Source organism: Balaenoptera ricei, chromosome 13, assembly GCF_028023285.1.
Source record: "Balaenoptera ricei isolate mBalRic1 chromosome 13, mBalRic1.hap2, whole genome shotgun sequence".
NCBI classification, from domain to species: domain Eukaryota; kingdom Metazoa; phylum Chordata; class Mammalia; order Artiodactyla; family Balaenopteridae; genus Balaenoptera; species Balaenoptera ricei.
The window spans coordinates 7,101,037-7,125,214 of NC_082651.1; the positions used below are offsets into that span (position 1 = coordinate 7,101,037).

The 24,178-nt window shown below is 46.9% G+C and overlaps 1 protein-coding gene across 8 annotated transcripts in view; it reads left to right on the top strand.

The window, feature by feature from the left end:
* Nucleotides 1–24,178, top strand: part of TBC1D8 (TBC1 domain family member 8) — a 173,865-nt gene that overhangs the window by 139,514 nt on the left and 10,173 nt on the right. For 3 of the 8 annotated variants that reach the window (XM_059943359.1, XM_059943358.1, XM_059943360.1), the window contains 12 exons: nucleotides 856–1,063; nucleotides 2,403–2,597; nucleotides 3,505–3,681; nucleotides 4,971–5,121; nucleotides 6,622–6,836; nucleotides 7,679–7,796; nucleotides 10,391–10,676; nucleotides 11,449–11,578; nucleotides 11,715–11,813; nucleotides 12,390–12,458; nucleotides 18,769–19,009; nucleotides 19,863–19,928. In XM_059943359.1, the coding sequence (XP_059799342.1) occupies nucleotides 856–1,063; nucleotides 2,403–2,597; nucleotides 3,505–3,681; nucleotides 4,971–5,121; nucleotides 6,622–6,836; nucleotides 7,679–7,796; nucleotides 10,391–10,676; nucleotides 11,449–11,578; nucleotides 11,715–11,813; nucleotides 12,390–12,458; nucleotides 18,769–19,009; nucleotides 19,863–19,928 (1,955 nt within the window). Of the gene's footprint in view, nucleotides 1–855; nucleotides 1,064–2,402; nucleotides 2,598–3,504; nucleotides 3,682–4,970; nucleotides 5,122–6,621; nucleotides 6,837–7,678; nucleotides 7,797–10,390; nucleotides 10,677–11,448; nucleotides 11,579–11,714; nucleotides 11,814–12,389; nucleotides 12,459–12,702; nucleotides 13,114–13,752; nucleotides 14,453–15,256; nucleotides 15,333–18,768; nucleotides 19,010–19,862; nucleotides 19,929–24,178 lie in introns of those variants that run through there. The other 5 variants (XR_009506583.1, XM_059943363.1, XM_059943362.1 and 2 more) reach the window with 5 other exon arrangements.

The following is a 24,178-nucleotide window of genomic DNA, read 5'->3' on the forward strand; positions in this document are numbered from 1 at the left end:
TGTGTGGGAAGGAGGTGAGGTCCCATCTCAGGGGCTCCACGACCAGATTGTGTCTAAAAAATCACTTGGGCTGCCGTGCTTGCAGAGTCCCGGGTGTGGAGTTTAATACCTTGCATTTACGCAACGTTTGAAGATTTGTTCTTTTCCTAGAAGAAAATACCTTAATTTTTTTTTTTAAAGCTAATATGTAGTCAGGTGGAAAATTTAAGCAGAATCAGAGTGGAAAGCAGCAATCCCACTATGCGGAGATAGCCACTGTTAACATTTTAGGGAAAGTCTTTCTACGTGTCACTTTCTGCAGATTTTCTAGCATTTATGTAAATGGGATCATACCGTAGATGCTATTTCTAACCTGCTTTTTCTCTTTTACAATACTGTGGACGTCATCTTATATTCACAGGGATCCCCTGAAGCAGGAAGTTCAGGTGTTATTTCCATTTTACAGATGTCAGGATGAGACACCAAGTCTCATCCAGGGGTGCACAGTTAATAAGCAAGCTACGAGGTCGTATTTTGACTCTGAGCAAAGTCTAATTCTATCAGATAAATCTAGAACGCTTATTTCCTGTGACAAAGACAAGTTTTTACTTCTGTTCTTTGGAATCTTTCCTCTCCTAAAATTCTGGGTTATGACATAAATTCCTTGGTATTTTTAAATGTTGTGATTTGGCTGCCTTGTTGCTTGATTGGGTTTGAGAGCCGAGATTCAGGGTATGGGGGGTGCCCTGGGGAGGACCTTTCTGCATCCCCTTCTATGTCAGGTTATGCCGGGGGGTTAAGAGTGTTTTCCTCCATAATCGAGTGTGTTCGGTCACTGTTCCTGCCTCTCTCTCTCTCCCCTCCGTCCTTCGCCAGGGACCTGGAAGCCAGGGCGCAGAACGAGTTCTTCCGGGCCTTCTTCAGGCTGCCGAGGCGGGAGAAGCTGCACGCCGTCCTGGACTGTTCCCTCTGGACCCCGTTCAGCCGCTGTCACACCGCCGGGCGGATGTTCACCTCCGACAGTTACGTGTGCTTTGCCAGCAAGGAAGCTGGCTGCTGCAAAGTCATCCTCCCGCTGCGAGAGGTAGGCCTGCCTTCCTCCTGCCGGGGAACCGTGGTTGCCGTGAGACGGGACGTTGGAGGGGGTGCATGCTCACGCTATAAGGCTCTGCCACCCAGGATGGGCGGGTCTGGAGAGATGCATGGCCTGAATTGACCAGGGGCCTTTGCTTGTTCTGTTGTTGCCTGGCAACCTGAAATTTGCATAGACCTGAATGGTGAGAACAGGGCACCCTGGCCTCCGCATTATTGATAAAGCTGTTATTATAAAGTACCTGCTTAGCAATGAAAGCTTTTCCAGCAGCCCTTAGAGATGAATCCTTCCCTTTCACCCACAAAAGGGAAAAGAAAAAAAGGGGACTTACAAAAAGCATCATCTTTTGAAAATAAATGTCAGATTGCTTGGTTTTTATACCCTCCTGGAACTTTAGGTAAAAATTTAGAAAAATGCTTCCTTTCAACTGTAAAATTCCACAATTCTCTTCTTGGAAATGGAGTCTGCTTCCACATCTGACAAGCCTCAGTGCTGTGGTTTCAGGGCATGTCGGCCTGTGACAGGACCCACGGCTCTGTCACACCTCAGGACTTCCAGATTCTTGCTATTAACATATGAACTAAGCACTATTCAGAAAAACTCAATTTTTTCATTCATGTGATTGACCTCCATTTTTCTGCAGCAGGTGTCTTCATTTTACAAATATTCCTACTTATGAGTGGAGCAAGAAATCCTGGATTGCCTTAAGTAGTTTTTTTTTTTTTAACTGTGGTAATGTATACATAACATTTACCATTTTAACCATTTTAAACTGTTACAGTTCACTGGTATTAGGTACATTCACACTGTTGTGCAACCATCACCAGAATTTTTTCATCTTTCCAAACTGAAACACTATCCCCATTAAACAGTAGCTTCCTGTTCCCCTCCCCCAGCCCCGGGGACCCACCACTCTGCTTTCTGTCTCTATTAATCTGACTCCTTTAGGTCCCTCGTATCAGTGAAATCCTACAGTATTTGCCCTTTTGTGACCGGCTTATGTCACCTAGCATAACGTCCTCAAGGTGAATACAGACTGTAGCACCTGCTGGAATATCCATCCCTTTTAAGGCTGAATAATATTCCACTGTATGCAGAGCCCGTGTTTTGGTTATCCATTCACGCGTTCATCCCGCCAGGGGCACTTGAGTTGCTCCCACTTTGCGCCGTGGTGCATATGCCGCATTCCGTACTTTCTAACTTCGTACCAGTTCCTTATTGCAGTTACTGGGTTTTGCCTTCTCTCTCGGGATATTTTCCGAATACGCAGTTACACGCCTGCCCGTCTTCTCTCTTGCTGTGCCTCTGTGCGCGTGATTGTTTGTAACAGGTCGTGAGCATTGAGAAGATGGAGGACACGAGTCTGCTGCCGAACCCCATCATTGTCAGTATCAGGAGCAAGATGGCCTTCCAGTTCATTGAGCTCGCGGATCGCGACAGCCTGGTGGAGAGTCTGCTGGCGAGGCTGAAGCAGGTGCACGCCGACCACCCCGTGCTCTATGACACCACGGGGGATGAGGACCTGGTATGATCCTTGGAAACCGTGGGATCCCGTAAATTGCAAACCCCTTTTTTTCAGCACCTCGAGGGCAGGGGTCTCCAAAGGGGTGTGCACGTAACGATGATCCACTTGGGTACCAGAAAAATGTTAGCAATGATTGGGTCCGTGTAGCAGACAGTGTGGTATCATCTCTGACGCACCGGTGTCCTGAGTGGGTGTGGCAGGTTGGAGGGTGGATGGGACTCACCCACAGGTTGCACCCCCGACAGGTTACAGGGATAAGAGGGGGTATACCCACGTGTCAGAGGGATTGACAGGCCACCCCCTCAGAGGTCGGAGGGTTTGATGGGGAATCAACCCACAGGTGAGTGGACACCCTCTTTACCAGTTAGAGAGGTCAGTGCCCCCTCCCCATCCCCCCGAGGTTGGAGGGGATGATGTTATTTGGGAGCAGATGTAAGTTGCCGAAAGAGATGTTGCATCGTCTTTAAGATGGGACAGCTGCAAAAATAGACCTGGATCTGCTGGGACCTAGTCCCTAATTCTTTCACACCCATCCCCCTTCTTTCTGGACCTCTTTTCATCCAAGTAGTGATAGGAGGAAAGGAGGGAAAGTCTCTCAGTACCCGAGAGCAGTTTTCTCGAGATGGCCATCCTCAGTTCTGGAAGCTGAGGGCGCGATGGTGCTTTCCCATCCCCACTGGGGCCGTGCTCTGTGTGCCATGAACAGCCTTGCTGGGAAAGCGCTGTGTGGACCACATTCCTTACTGAGGATCAGATCTGTTGGGTCTAGTGTTAGTCTGTTTTTCCCGTAAGTCCTAAACAGAGAGGCGTGTTTGTTAATAAGCTCATGCATCCAAAGGCAAAACAAAGACTGTCTTATAACGAAGGCAGTGACTTCTCTCTCATTTTCTTTTTTCTCCCCATGCAGACTTCATCTGTGTTTCATTCAACAAGCATGTGGGGTGACCACAGGTTTGGGCGTATTGAGATGGTGTCTTCTCAAAATAGCGAGGAAAGGGAGAAAGAGATGAGCCCGCAGCTGCACCCCGAGGCCCTGGTCGCCGGTTTCCGGCGGTCGGGCAGCCAGAGCCCCGACTCGAGACTGGTGGGTGATGAGGCTCCGCCCTCGCCGCCGCCGCCGGGCATAGGCGGAGGTGTCAGGGGCGTGGCTTCCCGCAGGCCCTGGAGGGTGGGCCTGGCGTGGCACAGGTTACCAGGCAACCTGGGGACACATGATGCGCCCTCTTTGCCTCATTGGCAAAAAGGGGAAGTGGTCAGTGGTGCTAGTGGCCTGAGCGCGTCCCGGTGGGTGAAGGATGTGGTGGGACGTCCGAGGGCCATGGCTCTCCCCACCTGCCCCTCAGGTGGCATCCGTCCACGCCGTCCCTTGTGGGGTTTCCAGGTGCAGAACAAGTCTATCTCCTTTTATCCAGTGGTGTCTGTGTGGCTCTTTGGTACAGTGTTTCTTTTTTGTACCCTGGCTGTCTTCTAGTTTTACTGAACTAAAAATACTTTTGTCACATTTATATAGTTTTCTCCTCTGTAGGGAGAGTCTGAGGGCAATGCCTGTATGGTAAATAGACTAGAAATCATGCTCTGAGATGGTGCCCTGGCAGGAGGGGTGCTGTGTTGGGACCGTGAGTATCAGGGTGGCCGTGAACACGATTGCTGCCCCTTGGCCGCTTAATGGCTCGTGGATCATAGATCGTTAGCTTTATTCATTCAGAACCGAGCCTTCTGATGTACTTTACAGAGATGCTCAATGAATGCTCGATGAAACACGTAAGAATATTGACTGTATGTAACGTCAGTATTCTGTAAACGTCTCCCATTACTAGAGAATACAGATAATTAAAAGCATATATAAACATCTGTTTAAAAGGCACTAAAAATTCCTGCCAGCTAGGAATTCTAAAGGATTTTAAAAATCCATAATTTTAAAGGATTTTCGGTCACCTAGAGACATCGTATCTTTTCCATCTCTGCTGATGAGAACGATGTAAGTTTTTCGGGTTGGCAGTTTTTCCTCTGGCTGTCAGGAAGTTCAGGCAAATCGTGAGAGCCCCTTGCTCCCCTCTGCCCTCTGAGCTGACCTGTTTCGGCAGCTGGCTTGGTGTCAGCATCCGGAGAGGCTTCTCCACCCCGCCCTGCCCCCCCTCCCATCTGCTCTGGACATTTTATCAGTATTTGTGTCAGTGCTTCCACTGGGCCCTGAACCCCTGAAGGGCTGGTGACCTTTACATCCTCTGTGCCTGGTGGAGGTTCAGCAGTATCTGCCGAGCGAATTGCCTGTCCCTGTTGGTCCCTCTGTCAGCAGAAGGAGCGCCCCTCTGTGACGGGTTGTGGAAGGTGCGGACGACCTTCTTTGTACATGCAGCGTGTTTCCACTTGCAGTCCAGAGAACAGATCAAGATGCGACTGTGGAACGACCACTTCGTGGAGTACGGCAGGACCGTGTGCATGTTCCGGACGGAGAAGATCCGGAAGCTGGTGGCCATGGGGATCCCCGAGTCGTTACGCGGCAAACTCTGGCTCCTTTTCTCTGGTGAGCATTTCTGGGGTCTCCAGGCCGACTTTCATTTCTGGACACGGGACAAAGGCCCCGACCTGGGCAGTGTGTGCGTGCAGACGGGTCCCCTCTGCCTGTGACGTGCCCGACCGGGGACCTAGGACCTTCCCGTGTTGGCCGTGATGTCCTGGGTCAGTGCAGGGTCTGGCCAAGTGGTCGCCTCTCCTGTAGAAATGACTTTATGAGTCTCTTCGTTGTCCTCAGAACTCTGTTCAGGACGCCCTTGACGTGCAGTGTCCTTCTAGGACGTGAGTCCTGAGGTCGACGAAACGAGAACATCTTCAGAAGTTGTTCAGTTGCGTGTGTTGTAGTGAATCCCTCAGTGCGCACTTCCCTCGGTCGCCCCTCTGTGGAGGGCCCACAGCGTCCCCACGAGGCAGGGCCGCAGGGTTTTCTCTCCTGCCTGCGTCCTCCTCCTGCACCGCTGCACCGGGGACTCTGCTGCCGTTGGGCATCTCTCATCAGGACACTCGCTGACGGATGAGCTGAGACTGGGGCCAAGGTCCCCAGAGGCGTTCCAAGCAGGCATTTCTCTGTCAGCCGTCGGGTGCCGCTCGGGGGAGCGGCTGGGGCCCTGCCAGCAAGAAGGGAAGGCCCTGCGGTCCAGGACAGTGTGACCGCTGCCCCTTTCGGGGTGCTAGAGGCGGGGTGGCCGGGGCTCCGCCTCCCCCGGGGGCCCTGCTGTGCTCTCCCGGAGGCTAGGCCTGGGGACCCGTCCTCCCCGCTCCCCTGTCCCTGTCCCTCCCTCAGTCGGCCTCCCCCTCCGTCACCTCTCTCCTCCCTCTTCCCCGTCTCTCCCCGAAGTCGCCCAGCCCCTCTCCTCTGCAGCCCGAGAGGCCCAGCCCCGGCCCCGCTGCTGTCCAGCTCCTGGGCGGTGGTGCTACTGAGCGGGGGTTTACTGGTCCTCCTCCCCCCAGCGCTCACCTTGTTGCACAGGCCGAGTCTCCCCGCTGCCTCCCGGCCTGTCTCTCTCGCTGCCCACCAACAGCACGCCAGTGAAGCCCTTCCTCTGTCAGATGAGGGTACTTTTGTATTTAATAAAAACAATCCATATTCATATGGAGCAGCAAAGAAAGTGACTCGGCTCACAATCCCACCACCTAGAGTTGACACCTGCTGTTGCCACTGGGGTGACATCCTCTAGGTCTCTTTAGTGAACGTGAACACACACACACACACACAGTTCTGTTACCAGGGAATTCAACTTATTAAAAGCATAGTAATAAAGCTATTTCTAGTGTGGGCTCTTCCCCCCTGTCTATAGGGTTATTCTTAGAAAAGCCATGTTATTTCTTTTTTTCTTTTTTCTTTTTAGCAGAACTGAAGTTCCTTTTGGTTGTGTGTAGTCTCAGACTATTTTTTATGTCCCTCAGGTAGCAGGACCCCACTGAGGTCCTCTGACTGGACAGGCCCCTCCCCACGTGGACTCTCTCCTGGTAATCAGTCCCCCTTGAAACGTTGCTTTTAAATCATCAGATGCCGTCACTGACCTCGCCTCGCATCCCGGTTACTATGGCAACCTGGTGGAGGAGTCCATGGGAAAGTGTTGCCTGGTGACAGAGGAGATAGAACGGGACCTGCATCGCTCCTTACCGGAGCACCCCGCCTTCCAAAACGAAACGGGGATCGCTGCTTTGAGGAGAGTCCTGACGGCCTATGCCCACCGGAACCCCAGAATCGGGTACTGCCAGGTGAGCTGTGCGCTGCGGGGTGAAGTTCACAGCCCCCGTCCCGGGCCACCACCCAGGCCTCGGGTGCTGTGTTCTTGGCTGTCTGTACTGAGGACTGTCGTGTGGAGGGAATCAACCTCGTGTAGTCAGGCTGATGATGCAGGAGGAGCAACGTTACCCAGTGCCCGGGGAGAGCGCTGCACGGGCTGGGCCTCTGTCCGCGGGAGGCCGTGCAGCCTTCACGCCTCCGGGCCTCCACTGCAGGACGGTATCGATGAAGCTGCCGTGAAGCTTTCTCCCTCCAGACCGTACAGAGGTCATAGGGATTCTTTTTTAAGTGCTATTTGGGGAGGAAAAAGCTGTTTGGGGTGGATCACTTTCCTCCAGGATGCACGAATGGAGGTAAGACACCCTCCGAGTGGTAAACAAGCACAAAATAAAACCCCGGCACGAGGCTGGGTGAGAGAAGCTACTGACCCTTAAAAACAGAGGATTTTAAGCTTTGTTTCCTGTGCATAAGCGAAATTAGTGGGTGAGTGTGTGTGTGTGTCTCTGTCCGAACGTAGACACAGAGACAGCTGGGTGGGATCTGAGCCTGAGGCGTGCTCCACAGCCCAATCCAGCATTACACCACGGGCTCAAGGATGGAGCGGTGGCTGGTCGCTCAGCCCGGTGTGTCTTGTGAGGCCACGGTGACACCGCGGTCGTTCCAGCTCGGTGTCGCTGTGGGTGGGTGCGCTGGGTCTCTCATGATGCAGTCTTGACTTCTGTGGATCACTTGGGCTTGTGTGTTATTGAATGTCTCTGCGGCACTGTGTGGCCTTGTCGGTAACTGTCCCCTCCCCTGCGAACCCCCCGAGCAGTCCATGAACATCCTGACCTCCCTTCTGCTGCTATACGCCGAGGAGGAGGAAGCCTTCTGGTTGCTGGTTGCTGTGTGTGAGCGGATGCTGCCCGACTACTTCAACCACCGAGTCATTGGTAACTGCCTCCTTCCTGCCCCTCTGCACCCGGGGGTAGTGACGGAGCCGGGGCAGAGATGTTGATCGCCAGTCCTGGTTATAAAGTCCCCTGTGCCACTCAGCTAGACTCTGCACAAACACCGTTTTGACTCTTGAATTTGCAAAACTAACTGGTGTAATTCTCTGCACAGTTTTGGCGAAAGGGTGGAATGTGGTAACCTGATTGCTCTCTTGCCACAAACTCTTACAGATTTTGGATAAAGAACAAACGAGTTATGTGGATAGCTGAACTTAAGGAAAGAAAAACCTAGGCTCAAAAAGTGAAAACCAAAGAGGTTTTTCACTGATGCTGAGGCCTGGAAAGTGAGGGGGTCTGCTCCTGGTACCCAGGGAGTTTGTGTAGACAGGAGAGGAGGGGAGTAGAGCAATACTGGAGACGCTTGAGGGGCCGACGTGAAGGGCAGAGGAGGAAAACGCCTCACTTACAGCTTGATCGTAAGAAAGCACATTGTGGCTGCCTGGGATCTGGGCAGACCTATGTTTGACCCGTCAGTGCTCAAGCACTTGGGCCGCTGTCCTTCGTGCGGTTGACATTGGAATTTGCATCTTCTCTGTGGTCCAGCAACCTCCTTGTGGAGAAAAGGACATGAAAATTGCTCTGGCCTGGTGGTACTCTTAGGGACACTTTTTAGTAATCCAGAATGAGAGATGGAGATGGTCTAAAATTAGGGCGGCAGCCATGGGAACAGAAGCAAAAGAACCAATTCAAGATGGAATTTGGCAAAGGAATGGATGTAGGGACAAGGCAGGAGGAAGATGCTTGAAGGCTGAGGTCTAAGAACCGAGGGAGTGTGATGACCGCTGGGAGGAAGGTGGGGTGGGGCTTGGCTGGGAAGGAGGTGGCCTTTTGGTGGCCTCTGACTGTCTTCCTCGGCCCCCTTCCTGTGCCTGAGTGGTTAATTGGTTTCCTTCCCTTTTCACTTCATATCGCGTGAGGTATTTAATGTTGTACAGAGCAGCAAGGAATAACCAGAACCTCGCGGTCACTGGGAAGCATGTTGTCCAAGCCCTCATTAGGTGAGGAGTGTTGCTATGGGGCAGATGGTACTCAACAGTGATCAGTAGACCCCCCATGATAATGTGACCACCACTGCAGTACAGGGTGGAATATTTGGAACGTTTCCATAACCCACAAAGTTCCCTTCTGCCTCTTCCCTGCCACACGCAACACTTGGTACTGACTTCTGTCACCACAGATGAACTTGGCCTATTTTTGAACTTGGAATAAACATAATAATAGAGAATGTTCTGGCTTCCTTCGCACAACGCAACGTTGTTGGTGCATCAGCAGTTCTTTTTCATTGCTGAGTAGTATTTCACTGTACATTCATACCATGATTTGTTCATCCAGTCACCTGTTGATAGACATTTGAGTTTCTAGTTTCTTCTTATAATAAGTAGAGTTGCAATGAACATTCATGTATGAGTCTTTTTGGAATGTATATTGTCAGTTTTCTTCGTCTTTACCCAGGAGTAGAATTCCTGGGTCATAGTTAGATCTATCCTTAACTTTATAAGAAACTGTCAGTTTTCTAAAGTGGATGAAATGCCTTCATATTATCTCACACCAGCAATGTGTGAGAGTTCCAGTTGCTCCAATGCCTTCATATTATCTCACACCAGCAATGTGTGAGAGTTCCAGTTGCTCCACATCCCTGTTAGCACTTGGAATTGTCTTTTTAATTTTAGCCATCCTAGTGGGTAAGAAGTGGAATGTCATGATGGTTTTAATTTGCATTTCTCTGATAATTGTTAATGATGTTGAACCTATTTTTCTGTGCCTACTGGCCATTTATTTATCGTCACTTTTGAAATGTCCAAATTTTACCTCTTTTTAGAAAAAGATTTGGTTATTGATTTCTTATAACTAAGTTGCATCAGTTCTTTATTGTGGTTAGGAAACCTCTGTCAGGTATATGTATCGCAAATATTTTCTCCAAGTTTGAAGTTTGCATTTTAATTTTATTAATGGCCTCTTTTGAAGAACACCAGTCGTTAATCTTGATGAAGTCCAATTTATAATTTTTTTCTATGGTTACTGCTTTTGTGTCCTAAGAAATTTTGCCTTTTTCCTGTATCTTCTTTTAGACGTTTTTTAGCATTAGCTTTTATACTTAAGTCCATGACACATTTCAAATATATTTTTCTGTATGGTGTGAAGTAGGAGGCAAGGTTCTTTTCTTCCCCACACCATGCAGATATCCACTTGATTCGGCACTATTTTTTTTTTTTTTTGGCCATGCTGTGCAGCTTGCAGGATCTGAGTTCCCTGACCAGGGATTGGACCCGGGCCCACAGCAGTGAAAGCGCCGAGTCCTAACCACTGGACCGCCAGGGAATTCCCAGTGCACAACTATTTTTTGAAAATACTGTCCTTTCCCCATAGAATTCCCTTGGTCAAAACATCAAAAACCAGTGAACTAAGTGTGAGTCCTTTTCTGGCCTCCAGTCCCGTTTCATCGTTGTGCGTATCTCAGAGTCGTTTTAATTGGGGGCTGACTTTGGAGGGAGTGACTCTCTCCCCAGCCACACCTCTGCGGCCTCCTTTCCCAGGGGCCCAGGTGGACCAGTCGGTCTTCGAGGAGCTCATCAAGGAGCAGCTCCCCGAGCTGGCGGAGCACATGCACGACCTCTCGGCCCTGGCGTCCATCTCCCTCTCCTGGTTCCTGACGCTGTTCCTCAGCATCATGCCCCTGGAGAGCGCGGTGAACGTGGTCGACTGCTTCTTCTACGATGGCATCAAGGCCATCTTCCAGCTGGGGCTGGCCGTGCTGGAGGCCAACGCCGAAGACCTGTGCAGCAGCAAGGACGACAGCCAGGCCTTGATGGTCCTCAGCAGGTGGGGACCGCTGGGGTGGAGGGGCAGCAGCGGGACTCCGGGAGCCAGGCGGCGGGTCCAGGCGGCCGGGCTGTCGCTGTGCGAGTGCTTCCGCTCTACCACTCGTCACCCCGCGTGCCCCCGGGGCCAGGCCATCAGGCAGCCCCGTCACCGTGTGCGGTGAGGAGTCTGCCTTCCCTCGCTCCTCTCCACCAAGTGAGAGGCAGGAGGGGCGAGGGTACCGGTGCCTTTCTCTGAGCAGGTTCAAGCGTCCTGAGTCTAGAGGGACTCAGAGTGGCCTTGAACGGGGGCGGGCAGGCGGACACGGGGAAACGTGGGCCTCAGGCCGCCGGCTGGAGGATTTGGACGTTCTGTGCGTAGGGGATGGTGTGTTGCAGGGACGGCAAAGTCCCGCGAAGCTGAGGACGGGCACCTGGGTCCCCTTGGAGCTGAGGGCAAGCTGGATGACAAATGAGAAGTTCCTTTTCCGAACACCGTGGAAGCTTAAAATTGCAGTATGCACAGGATTTTGTATTTATGTCACTGGAGAGTCACAGACCCCTGGAAACCTTCCCGTGGCGCCCAGGTCCACAGGTCTGGCTTCGCGCACGTCTCTCGTTTTCTCTAAAACGAGTGTAGCAGCTGCTGCCTGGCCCTCCTCCCAGCGTTTGGAGGCAGACGAGCTGGTGTGACAGTTGCTGCCACGTGTCCGGGGGCCCCTGGAAGGTGGCAGGTGTCGCACGGTGCCCAGGGGAGGGTAACCCTGTGCTTTTCCGGTGGGTGGGGTGCCCAGGTTTCTGGATCACATCAAGAGCGAGGACAGCCCTGGACCCCGGCTAGGCAGCCACCATGCCTTTTTCTCGGATGGCCAGGAGCCCTGTCCTGTGACCGACATCGCCGACCTGATCCGGGACTCCTACGAGGTACCGGCGCCCCATCCCTGCCCCGCCCCAGCTCTCTTGGGAGATGGGCTTCCAGGGAGGTTTTCCAGGCTACCTCTGTTTCCTGTATGGACGCATAAGGGATTGTGTGAGTGAGTGATCCCTTCGTTCCCCGCAGAAATTCGGAGACCAGTCTGTGGCTCAGATTGAGCACATGCGCTGCAAGCACAGGATGAGGGTCCTCCAGGGCCACGAAGACACCACAAAGCAGAACGTGGTGAGTAGAGGCCTCCTGAGAACCACGGCTCCTGGCGGCCAGGTGCTGACCTGGGCTGCGTCCCCTGCTGGTCTCCTAACAGGAGAAAGCCAGCTTTTTTTTTGCATTGAATTAACAACTTGACAGGGGTGAGCTGGTGGAGAAACAGCGTGGGTTTAGTTTGAGAGTCAGACAGATTGTGAGCAAACCAACCCCTGTGAGCCTCGGTCTCCCCGATTGTAAAATGAGGATAATACTACCCACCGTATGGGCTTAAATGAGGGACGATATAGAACATGCCTGGCACCGAGGGCCTGCAGTGTTGATGGTTATGCAGGGGGAACTTCCTGCCCAAGCTCGAGCCTTGCTAGTGTTTACTCCCATTAGGACTTAAATGCTTGTCCTGAGTCACGGATGTGTGAATCAGAAAAGCCCTGAGAGAGTCGCCATAAAGTGATCTCTGTGCTGGGAACAGACTCTGTCCCGGGAGGAGCTGGGCGCCTGGCGTCCACCCCAGCGGGACGCGCCCTCTCGGCCTCTGATCCTCCCGGGGGCGGGCAGAGAGTTCACTCGGTGACGGTTTGTTCTTTCCTCAAGCTCCGAGTCGTTATCCCAGAAGTCTCAGTCCTTCCAGAAGACCTAGAGGAACTCTACGATTTATTCAAGGTAGGAAAATCTGGGAGGGTGAGGGAGTGACAGGCCCCAAGCCAGGCCCCAGCTGATGTCATCGCCTGCCTGCGGGAGGGTGCAGAAGCTGGAGGGGTCAGCATGTGCCTGTTGGGTGGCAGCGAGGCTGGAGCGGCCCCACGGCCAGCTCAGGCTTGGCCGTTCCTGCTGGGCCCGAGCACGGATGCTGGTGCGCTCGGCTGAGAGGCCCTCAGTGCTGGTGACACGTCCTTCACTGCCCTAGGCCGAGTCCCCAGTCAGTAGCGGATTCAGGGACTTCCCTGGTGGTGGAGTGGTTAAGAATCCGCCTGCCAGTGCAGGGGACCCGGGTTCGATCCCTGGTCCGGGAAGATCCCACATGCCGTGGAGCAACTAAGCCCGTGCGCCACAACTACTAAGCCTGTACTCTAGAGCCCATGAGCCACAAATACTGAGCCTGCGAGCCATAACTACTGAAGCCCGTGCGCCTAGAGCCCGTGCTCCGCAACAAGAGAAGCCACCGCAATGAGAAGCCTGCGCACCACAATGGGAAGTAGCCCCCACTCACCACGACTAGAGAAAGCCCGCGCACGGCAACAAAGACCCAATGTAGCCAAAAATAAATAAATTTATTTTAAAAAATACAAAAAAAAAATAGTGGATGCAACAGTGACCCTTATTGAAATTATCACCTCGTATACTTTTTTCTATTATTATTTTTTAAAATTGAAGTATAGTTGATTCACAACGTTGTGTTAGTTTCTGGTATACAGCACAGTGATTCAGTTATACGTATATATATTCTTTTTTTTTTAATATTTATTTATTTATTTGGCTGTGGCTGGTCTTACTTGCGGCACGCAGGATCTTTATTGTTGCCGTGTGCGGGATCTTTTTTTTTTTTAGTTGCCACATGCGGGATCTTTAGTTGCGGCATGCACGTGGGATCTAGTTCCCTGAGCAGGGATCGAACCGGGCCCCTGCATGGGGAGCGTGGAGTCTTAGCCACTGGACCACCAGGGAAGTCCCATATGTATATTCTTTTTCATTATAGGTTTTTACAAGATATTGAACATAATTCCCTGTATCACCTCAAATACTTTTTAATCATAACCTCACCCACATGACGTGTGTACATATTCTTGTGTTTCTGTGGCTGGTCTGCCTGCTAGTTTATGTTCTGTTTTCCCTTGATGCTGTCATTAACACTTTTTCATGTTGCCATATGGTCTTACTCATTTTTAAATCATTTAAAACCTGTCATGTTGGTAATACTTAACATACTGAACTGTATTTCGACTATTTGGATATTTAGGTGGAAGCCTTGCTGAATTAAATCACCCTGCAAAGACCATTTTCAAGTGCCTTCCTAGAACTTTACTTGCTCGAAACAGTCAATAAAAACGGGGAAGAGAGGCAGACAGTGGACCCACTCCCGACAGCCTGGCAGTGAAGGGGGAGAGGACAGTCGCAGAAAGCAGGCCAGCCTTGAGGGGTCGGCCACCGGAGCTGTCCTGGTGGTGACTCTTGAGCCGCCAGCACTGCTGCACTCAAATTGCCGCACGCTCAGAATAGTCCTAAGCAGCACTCAGGTTTCCTGAGCAGAGCCGCAGAGGTTGTCTGACCCTCCATGTGGCTGTCGTGTCACATCTCCCTGTGGTCACTGACATGGGTGGCTGGCTTAGCAGGTTCCTGGCACTCCTCACGCCTGGTCCGCAGGATGCGTGATGAGGAGTCCTCAGGCTACGTCTCCTGGAAACATCACCGGGTTTCAAGTTTTATAGTTTCCTCTGTTGCATGAAGAGAAAATACGAAGCCAAAGGTGACTTAGTGTCCCACACCGCCACCTCTCTGACTTTCAAGGAGGGAAAACAGGGAATACTAGGAACACAAAAGCAGGTAAAGAAATGTGTTGTTCAGCATAAAAAGTCTTTCATTTATTTAGGGCTGACTTCTCAATTTGAGAGAAGAAGACACGTCTCACATCTGAATTTATATGACTTAAGAGATTGCCTTAAATTCATCATAAAAATAAATTTCATTAAGTACTAACTATATCATTAACCTTTCATACAAGGAGTATTTAAAGAAGACAGACAGCTATTTCCTGTGTCCTATTTCTATCTTTTCTGTGAACAATGTGGGTGAAATTTATTTTCATATTTGTTTTTAGCTCTGCAGGCCTTTCATTTGTGTAGAACTAACTATGAATATAAACTTCAGCTGTAAATACAAGACCAATTTCAAAATGCACTTCCAAAAGAAATTCCTGTAAAATAGCGTCATCATCATGGTGTCTAATTCCGTCATACAACCTGAGGGACCTCCTCTATGTGCCCAGAGTCATCCTCACCGTCACAGAACCCCCCTCAGGCTGTCCTCCTCTGCCCCCCTTGCTGCTGACCTTCCCTGAATTTCCTTGGCTTTCATAGTCTGACCTCTTATATTTTAATGCTTCTTTAAGTACTGTGAGGTATAATGGTCCCTAGTTGGGTTTTACACGCATCTCTTGTCTTTTGAATCAGAAATTCGTTCTCCCAAGGGAAAGGGCCACATAGAGATGCCCTTACGTTGTTGTATAAATATGTGATAGGGTCTTAGTAAGGAGTCCACCCCTTAACTTCACTGCACCCTTCCCTAAGCCTGGAACGTACAGCCGTGACCATTCTCTATGTTACCAGGAAACAGTCTGCTCTGTCTTCTTTACATACTCTTTCCTATTAAAACTGAACAGTGTGTACTTAATGAAATCTATTTTTATTCTGAATGGAAAGCAATCTTTCTTTTATGCCTTAATGCAGTTCTTTCTTTTCTTTCAGTTTTATTGAGGTATAATTGACCTACAGCACTAAGTTTAAGGTGTACAGCATAATGACTTACATGTATTGCGAAATGATCCGCAGTAAGTTAACATCCATCGTGTCATATATTGATAGATACAAAAAAAAAAAGAACAAAAATGATGTTTTTCTCGTGACGAGAACTTTTAGGATCTACTCTTCTAGCAACTTTCAAATATACCATACAGCAGTGATAACTATAGTTGTCATGTTGTACATACATCCCCAGGACTTATTTATCTTATAACTGGAGATTTGTACCTTTTTTTAAAAAAAATTAATTAATTTATTTATGGCTGTGTTGGGTCTTCGTTTCTGTGCGAGGGCTTTCTCTAGTTGCGGCAAGCGGGAGCCCCTCTTCATCGCGGTGCGCGGGCCTCTCACTATCGCAGCCTCTCTTGTTGCGGAGCACAGGCTCCAGACGCGCAGGCTCAGTAATTGTGGCTCACGGGCCCAGTTGCTCCGCGGCATGTGGGATCTTCCCAGACCAGGGCTCGTACCCGTGTCCCCTGCATTGGCAGGCAGACTCTCAACCACTGTGCCACCAGGGAAGCCCTAGATTTGTACCTTTTGACACCCTTCATCCCGTTCTATAACCCGCCCCCACTTCCAGCCCCAGACTCTGGTAACCACGAATCTGATCCTTTTCTATGACTTTGGGTTTGTTTGTTTGTTTTAATTTATTTTATTTTTGGCTGCATTGGGTCTTTGTTGCTGCACGCGGGCTTTCTCTAGTTGCAGCAAATGGGAGCTACTCTTCGTTGCGGTGCGCAGGCTTCTCATTGCGGTGGCTTCTCCTGTTGTGGAGCACGGGCTCTAGGTGCGTGGGCTTCAGTAGTTGTGGCATGCAGGCTCAGTAGTTGTGGCACATGGGCTCTAGAGCGCAGGCTCAGTAGCTGTGGCGCACGGGCTTAGGTACTCTGCAGCATGTGGGATCTTCCCGGACCAGGGCTCGAACCCGAGTCCCCTGCATTGGCAGGCAGATTCTTAACCACTGTGCCACCAGGGAAGCCCATGTTGTTGTTGTTGTTGTTGTTGTTTTTAGATTCCACATATGAGATCATATAGTATTTGTCTTTCTCTGACTTATTTCACTTACCGTAATGCCCTCGACGTCCATCCAGGTTATAAAGCAATGTTTTAAATTACGTAAATTCAGATTTGCGATGTCTGTCCCTTATCCTCTGAAATTGAAAACAGCTTCATTAGTCTTCTCTCTTCAAGTAAGATGGGAACAATATAATACACACTTGATGTCATAGGCTACTTTTGGAAATACTCAGGACCTGAAACAGTGCCTTATGTATTCCATAAACCTGCTCTCGTTAATGATCAGCTAAATTTATTCACTGTTGCTGGATTATCAGGCCCTAGACAGTGTTTGGTTTCTTTAATATTATTTTGCTTGCTTCCATGTTCTGGTTAAGACTTTTATTTTCAAAATTTAATTTAAAAACACAAAACAAAAATATACAAGATTATACCTACTCTCACCATTAAAAGAAGAAAAATAACCATTTTAAGCAAAATTTAAAGGGTCTTATCCTGTCAGCACCTACAATCCCACCTTGTACAGTAATTACTGTTAACAGTATGGTGAATATCTTTCCTGATTTCTTTCTCCTTATACTATATCTCTCTGCAGACACACACAAAGGCAACGTACTCTTACTCTTTTTTTTCCACATAAAAGTGAGATTGTGCTACACGCAGTGGCCTGCAATCTTTATCATGGACATTTTTGTAGATTCAGTATCTACAGATCTTTTCTCATTCTTTTTTAATGGCTGCAGAATTTGATTGTAGGGCTTAACCATACTTTATTAACCATTCACCTGCTGAGGGACATTTATCTCGTTGCCAATTTTTTCTGCTTTATAAACAGTGCTGTACCAAGCATCCTTGTGCCTTTCTCGGGACACCTGGGCTGCCGTTTCTGTAGGATGGGTTCCTTAGGGATGCACAAACCAAATTTTTGCCAAAGTGTTTTAGATTTTTCAAATTTCAGTTCTACTGATGATGTCTAAGAGTGCTCATTTCCTATGTTCCACACTCACCCAGCATTTAACATTATGGATCTTTTAAAATTTTACTAGTTGTGTAGAAAATTGCATTTCATTTTAACTTACATTTGTTTACTTATTAGTGAGGTTGAGTACCCTTTCATAAGTTTATTGGCTAATCATATACTTTCTTGTATCACCTCTTCATATCCTTTGCCTGTTTTTATACTGACTTGTTTTTCTGTAGGATTCTGTGTAAACTGGTTGTACTAGTCCTTGGCCTTTATAACTGTTTTCTTCTGGGTAGGATTCTGAGGGCCTCTAGCATCACAGAATGGCAAATATACACGCAAATTCACAGTGTGTCTTGGGTTTGAGGAATGGGAATTTATCAGACCTTTGTTTCACACTTGAACGTTCTTATGGTACTTTTCATGATTCTGCAAAGGCTATTTAAGGAACACGGCTCCAAATAATATGCAGTAAAATTATAAATGGCATTTTGGTTTCCATCCAAGGACAGGCACTTGGATATTATAGCATCTGTACTTGTTTCTGTGCCATCCTTATGGGCAGAGGGCATTGAAATCGTGAAGAACCCTGCAGTCATTGGGAACTATTTCAAGTGAGTTGAGATGTCCCAAGAGGTGAGTTAGTACAGGTGTAAAAGAAACATTCTAAAGAGGCTAACCTGGTCCTAGGCGACAGGGCCAGTTTTGATTGCTTTAGTTTTCAGTCTATTCCCAAGACTTCAAATTGCCTTTGCTTTTTTTACTTTTAATTTGTTGAATTGTTAATATATTCATGTGGTTCAAAATTCAGAACACATAAAAAAGCACACGGTAAAAAGGCTTGCTTCTCCATCTGGGTCCCTGCCCCCGTTTTCCATCCTCACAGGTTACCAGGGTAAATAGTTTCTTCTGTATCCTATAGATTTGTCTAGTACTTTCTGACTTTCAAATAATATGATTTAAGACAAAATATCAGAATAAAAATTGTATGACTTCAGTAATTAAAACTATGGCAGGGGAGTTCCCTGGCAGTCCAGTGGTTAGGACTCTGCATTCTCACTGCTGTGGGTCCAGGTTCAAACCCTGGTCAGGGAGCTAAGATCCCATAAGCTGTGCAGTGTGGCCAAAATTAAAAAAAAAACAAAACTATGGCAGCTGAACTGTACATTTAAAATTTGTTAAAATAGTAAATTTTGTTAGGTATATTTTGCCACAATGAAAAAAGAAACCTTCATAAAAAAGAAAAAGTTTTTGCTTGTTACTACAGGGTTACCTGTAACTACATGTCTGGTTGGAGTGGTGAGATTGTCAGTTAATTTCTTCTTTTGTTTGTTTTATAATGTTGCTTATTCAGTACTTAGTAATTTTACGAGGCAGAGCAAGTCGGGAGAGAAGGCTGTGTGGGCTTTGGCCTTTACGTGTGCGGCCTCCCACGGGGGCCGCCGCCCCTCACAGACCCCTCTCGCTCCCCCGTTAGAGAGAACACATGATGAACTGCTACTGGGAGCAGCCCAGGCCTGTGGCCCTGCGCCATGACCCCAGCAGGCCCTACGCGGAGCAGTACCGCATAGACGCCCGCCAGTTTGCGCGCCTGTTTCAGCTCGTGTCGCCGTGGACCTGCGGGGCCCACACAGAAATCCTCGCTGAAAGGACTTTCAGGCTCCTGGATGAAAACATGGACCATCTGATCGAATTCAAAGCATTCGTGAGCTGTCTCGGTATGACTCCGTGGGTCTTTCCTGCAGTGAGTTCATTTGGGATGTGAGTCTGTGAACACGAGACAAGTAGATTGTCAAGCAGGCACATCCACTCAGTGAAATGGGTTTGGGACTCGCCTGACGTGATTTGGGGATTTTAAAAGTCCCTCTGCAGGCTCCTCTCATGACCACTTTATGTTTCCTAAGGGGTGGTGGGGAGGGGAGCCCAGGCTCTCAACACACATGGTTGTTGACCTTGTTCTCCTGGGCACCCAGGGTGTGGTGGTGTCTGGTTAGGAATGTGTCCTGAGACACATTTTTTAAAAAAAATAAATTTAAAATTGAAGTATAGTTGATTTATAATATCGTGTAAGTTTCAGGTGTACAGCACAGAGATTCAGTTCTACATACATATATGTGTGTGTGTGTGTGTGTGTGTGTGTATATATATATTCTTTTTCAGATTCTTTTCCCTTATAGGTTATTACACACTACTGAGTATAGTTCCCTGTGCTATACAGTAGGTCCTTGTTGGTTGTCTATTTTATGCATAGTAGTGTGTGTATGTTAATCCTAGCCTCCTGATTTATCCCTCCCCCTGCACATTCCTCACTCTTGCAGCTAAAGTGAAAATCTCTCAGAAGGTAGGAGGCCAGACCGAACTCCTGAGGTTCTCTTGCTGCTCAGCAGTCAGCAGTCACCACCCTTCACATTTTCCTTTCAGACACATGCTGTCTGGGTAGCGGTACATGAAGTGCCAGGTCAACAGACACTGACCTTACTACGTTCTCTCTACAGTGACTTTGTGTCCTGACACATGTACTTTAACCATATGCATGTACTCAGTCTCTCTCTCTCTTTTTTAATTTTGCAGACATTATGTATAATGGAGAAATGAATGAGAAAATTAAACTGTTATATAGGCTTCATATCCCTCCAGGTAAGAAATTCCAAGTAGAAAAGTTAGGCTCTGTTCTGCCTTGACGTAAATCAGCTTTGTGCATGACCTTGAGGTTCTTCTCTTTTTAAATTTATTTAGACTTGAGGCAACAGATGTTTCTAGTTTGGGGTGGCTGATGACAGATTTTGAGTACCATATTGTATGGCCTATGGCAGGGGTTCCCAAACTCGAGTGTGCATCAGAATCATCTGGACGGCTTGTAATAATACAGGATACCTGGCCCACCCCAGTTTCTAATCCGCTAGGTCTGAGGACCACACTTGGAGAACCACGGGCCTGTGGAATGTGGGGGAAGACAAACCCTGGTTGCCTTAACAGATGGTTATTTTAGCTTGCCGTTTTTTGAAAAATTGAGGTAAAATTGGTATATAACATTATACTAGTTTCAGGTATAAAACATGATAGTTCAATCTTTGTATACACTACAAAGTGATCACCACAGTGAATCTAGTTACCATTTGTTCCCATAAAATTGACCCCCTTCACCCATTTTGCCCACCCTCCAACCCCTTTCCCCTCTGGTAACCAACAGTCAATGGGTGTTGTTTTATTTGTTCATTTGTTTCATTTTTTAGATTGCATATATGACTGAAATCATACAGTATTTGTTATTCTCTGACTTATTTTGCTAAGCATAATGCCCTCAAGGTCCATCTATATTGTTGCAAATGACAAGATTTCCTTCTTTTTTATGGCTGAGTAGTATTCCATTGTGTGTATGTATGTGTGTGTGCAACTTTACTGAATTCATTTATTCCAAGAGTTTTTGGTGGAGCCTTTAAGGTTTGCTACATATGGTATCTGACAGTTTTACTTCTTCCTTCTCTTTTATTTCTTTTTCTTGCCTAATTGTTCGGGCTAACACTTCCAATACTGTGTTGAATAAAACTGGCAAGAGTAGGCATCCTTGTCTTGTTCCTGGTCTTAGAGGAAAAGCTTTTAGCTTGTCACCATTGAGTATAATGTTAGCTGTGAGTTTGTCATATGGCCTTTATTACGTTGAGGTACGGTCCCTAAATAACCACTTTGATGAGAGTTTTTAATCATAAGTGGATGTTGAATTTTGTCAAATGCTTTTTCTGCATCTATTGAGACAGTTGTTTGTTTTTTATCCTTCATTTTGTTAATGTGGTGCATCATGTTGATTTGTGGATGTTGAACCATCCTTACATCCCTGTAATAAATCCCACTTGGTCATGGTGTATACTCCTTTTAATGTATTGTTGAATTAAATTTTTAAAAACCCTCAAAGTATTAGCATCTACTTTTATCAGTGATATGGACCTATAATTTTCTTTGTTTTATTGTATCCTTGTTTGGTTTTGGTATGAGGGTAATTTGGGCCTTGTAAAATGAGTTTGGAAGCATTCCCTCCTCTTCTGTTTTTTGAGTCTGAGAAGTTTAGGTATTAAATCTTTGACTGTTTGGTAGGATTCACTAGTGAAGCCATCTGGTCCTGGGGTTTTGTTTGTTGGGATGTTTTTAATTACTGAGTCAATATCCTTACTAGTAATTGGTCTATTGAGATTTTCTGTTTCTTCATGATTTAGCCTTGGAAGACTGTGTGTTTCTAGGTATTTCTCTTTTTCCTCTATGTTGTTCGTTTTGTTGGTGTATAATTGTTCATATGAGTTTCCTATGATCTTTTGTCTGTTGTACATTGTAACTTCTCTCATTTCTGACTTTATTTGAGCTCTCTTTTCCTTGGTGAGACTAGCTAAAGGTTTGTCCATTTTGTTTATCTTTTCAAAGAACCAGTTCTTAGTTTCATTGACCTTTTCTATTGTCTTTTTAGTCTCTATTTCATTTATCGTTATTAATTTCCCTCTTAGAACTGCTTTTGATGCATCCTATAGAGTTTGGAATTTCTATTTTCATTTGTCTTAAGGTATTTTTTGATTTTCTCTTTGATTTCTTTGTTGACCCATTGGTTGTTCAGTAGCATGTTGTTTAATCTTCACATAATTTGTGATTTTTCCAGTTTTCTAGTAATTGATTTATAGTTTCATACCATTGTGTTTGGAAAAGATGCTTGATATGATTTCAGTCTTCTTAAATTTATTGAGACTTGTTTTGTGGCCTAACGTGATTTATCTTGGAGAATGTTCCTTGTGCACTTGAGAATATGTATTCTGCTACTTTTGGATGAAATGTTTTGTATATATATGTGGTTTAAGGCTGATGCTTCATTATTGATTTTCTGTCTGGATGTTCTATCCGTTAATTTAAGTGGGGTCTTAAAGTCCCCTACTAGTACTGTATTGCTGTCAATTTCTCCCTTTAGGTCAGTTAATACTTGCTTTATTTATTTAGGTGTGCCTCTCTTGGGTGTATAAATATTTACAAATGTTATATCTTCTTGTTGGATTGATCCTTTTAACATTATGTAATGCTCTTCTTTGTCTTTTATTACAGTTTTTGTTTTAAAGTCTATTTTGCCCAATAAAAGTATAGCCACCCCAGATTTCTTTTTGTTTTCTTTTGCAGGGACTGTCTTTTCCATGCCTTCACTTTCAGTTTGTGTCCTTCCATCTGAAGTGAGTCTCTTGTAGGCAGCATATAGATGAGTCTTGGTTTTTCATCTATTCTGCCACTCTGTCTTTTGATTGGAGAATTTAGTCTATTTACACTTAAAGTAATTATTGAGAGGTATACACTTACTGCCATTTTGTTAATTGTATTTTGTAGCTCCTCTCTGTTCTTTTTCTCTTTTTTGCTTCCCTTGTGGTTTGATGACATTCTTCAGTGTTACATTTAGATTCCTTTCTCATTATCTTTTGTGTAGGTTTTTGCTATGTGGTTATCACAAGGTTCACTATATGACAGCCTATATATATAACAGTCTATTTTAAGTTGATAGCAACTTAAGTTTAAGTGTATTCTAAAAACTCTGTATTTTTATTCCCTCGTCCTCCATTTTTTTTTGATGTGATATTTTACATATTTCTATTTTGTATATCCCTTAACCAATTATGGTTTAGTTAATTGTACTATTGGGTTGGCCAAAAAGTTCGTTCAGGTTTTTCTGAAAGATGTTGCAGAAAAATCCAAACGAACTTTTTGGCCAACCCAATGCTTTTGTCTTTTAACCTTTATACTACCTTTATATTGCCTTTATCAGTGAGATTTTGACTTTCATATGTTTTCTTGTTGCTAGTTAGGGGTTTTTCTTTTTCTCTTAAAGAAGTCCATTTAACATTCTTGTAAGGCTGGTTCAGTGGTGATAAATGCCTTTACCTTTTGCTTGTTTGAAAACTCTTTATCTCTCCTTCAGTTCTTTTTTTCTTAAATTCATTTTAGTTGACATAGGACTATTCAAATTTTCTTTCCTTTGTATTTATTTTTAATTTATTTTATTTTTTGGCTGCATTGGGTCTTCGTTGCTGCACGTGGGCTTTCTCTACTTGCGGCGAGTGGGGGCTACTCTTCGTTGCGGTGCGCGGGCTTCTCATTGTGGTGGCTTAGCATGTCGTGGAGCATGGGCTCTAGGCACGCAGGCTTCAGTAGTTGTGGCTTGTGGGCTCTAGAGTGCAGGCGTAGTAGTTGCAACACACAGGCTTAGTTGCTCCATGGCATGTGGGATCTTCCCAGACCAGGGCTCGAACCCATGTCCCCTGCATTGGCAGGTGGATTCTTAACCACTGCACCACCAGGGAAGCCCCCTCTCCTTCAATTCTTTTTTTTTTTTAATAAATTTATTCATTTTATTTAATTTTGGCTGCGTTGGGTCTTCGTTGCTGCGCGTGGGCTTTCTCTAGTTGTGGTGAGCGGGGGCTTTTCTTCATTGTGGTGCACGGGCTTCTCATTGTGGTGGCTTCTCTTGTTGCGGAGCACAGGCTCTAGGTGTGCGGGCTTCAGTAGTTGCAGCACGCAGGCTCAGTAGTTGCGGCTCGCGGGCTCTACAGCACAGGCTCAGTAGTTGTGGCGCATGGACTTAGTTGCTCCGCGGCATGTGGGATCTTCCCAGACCAGGGCTCAAACCCATGTCCCCTCCATTGGCAGGTGGATTCTCAACCACTGTGCCATCAGGGAAGCCCAATCTCCTTCAATTCTGAATAATAACCTTGCTGGGTAGAGTATTCTTGGTTGGAATTTTTTTCCTTTTAGCACTTTGAATATATTGTGCCGCTCCCTTCTGGCCTGCAGTTTCTGCTGAAAAATCAGCTCATAGTCTTATGGGGGTTCCATTGTGCATAACAAGTTGTTTTTTTCTTGCTTCTTTTAAGATT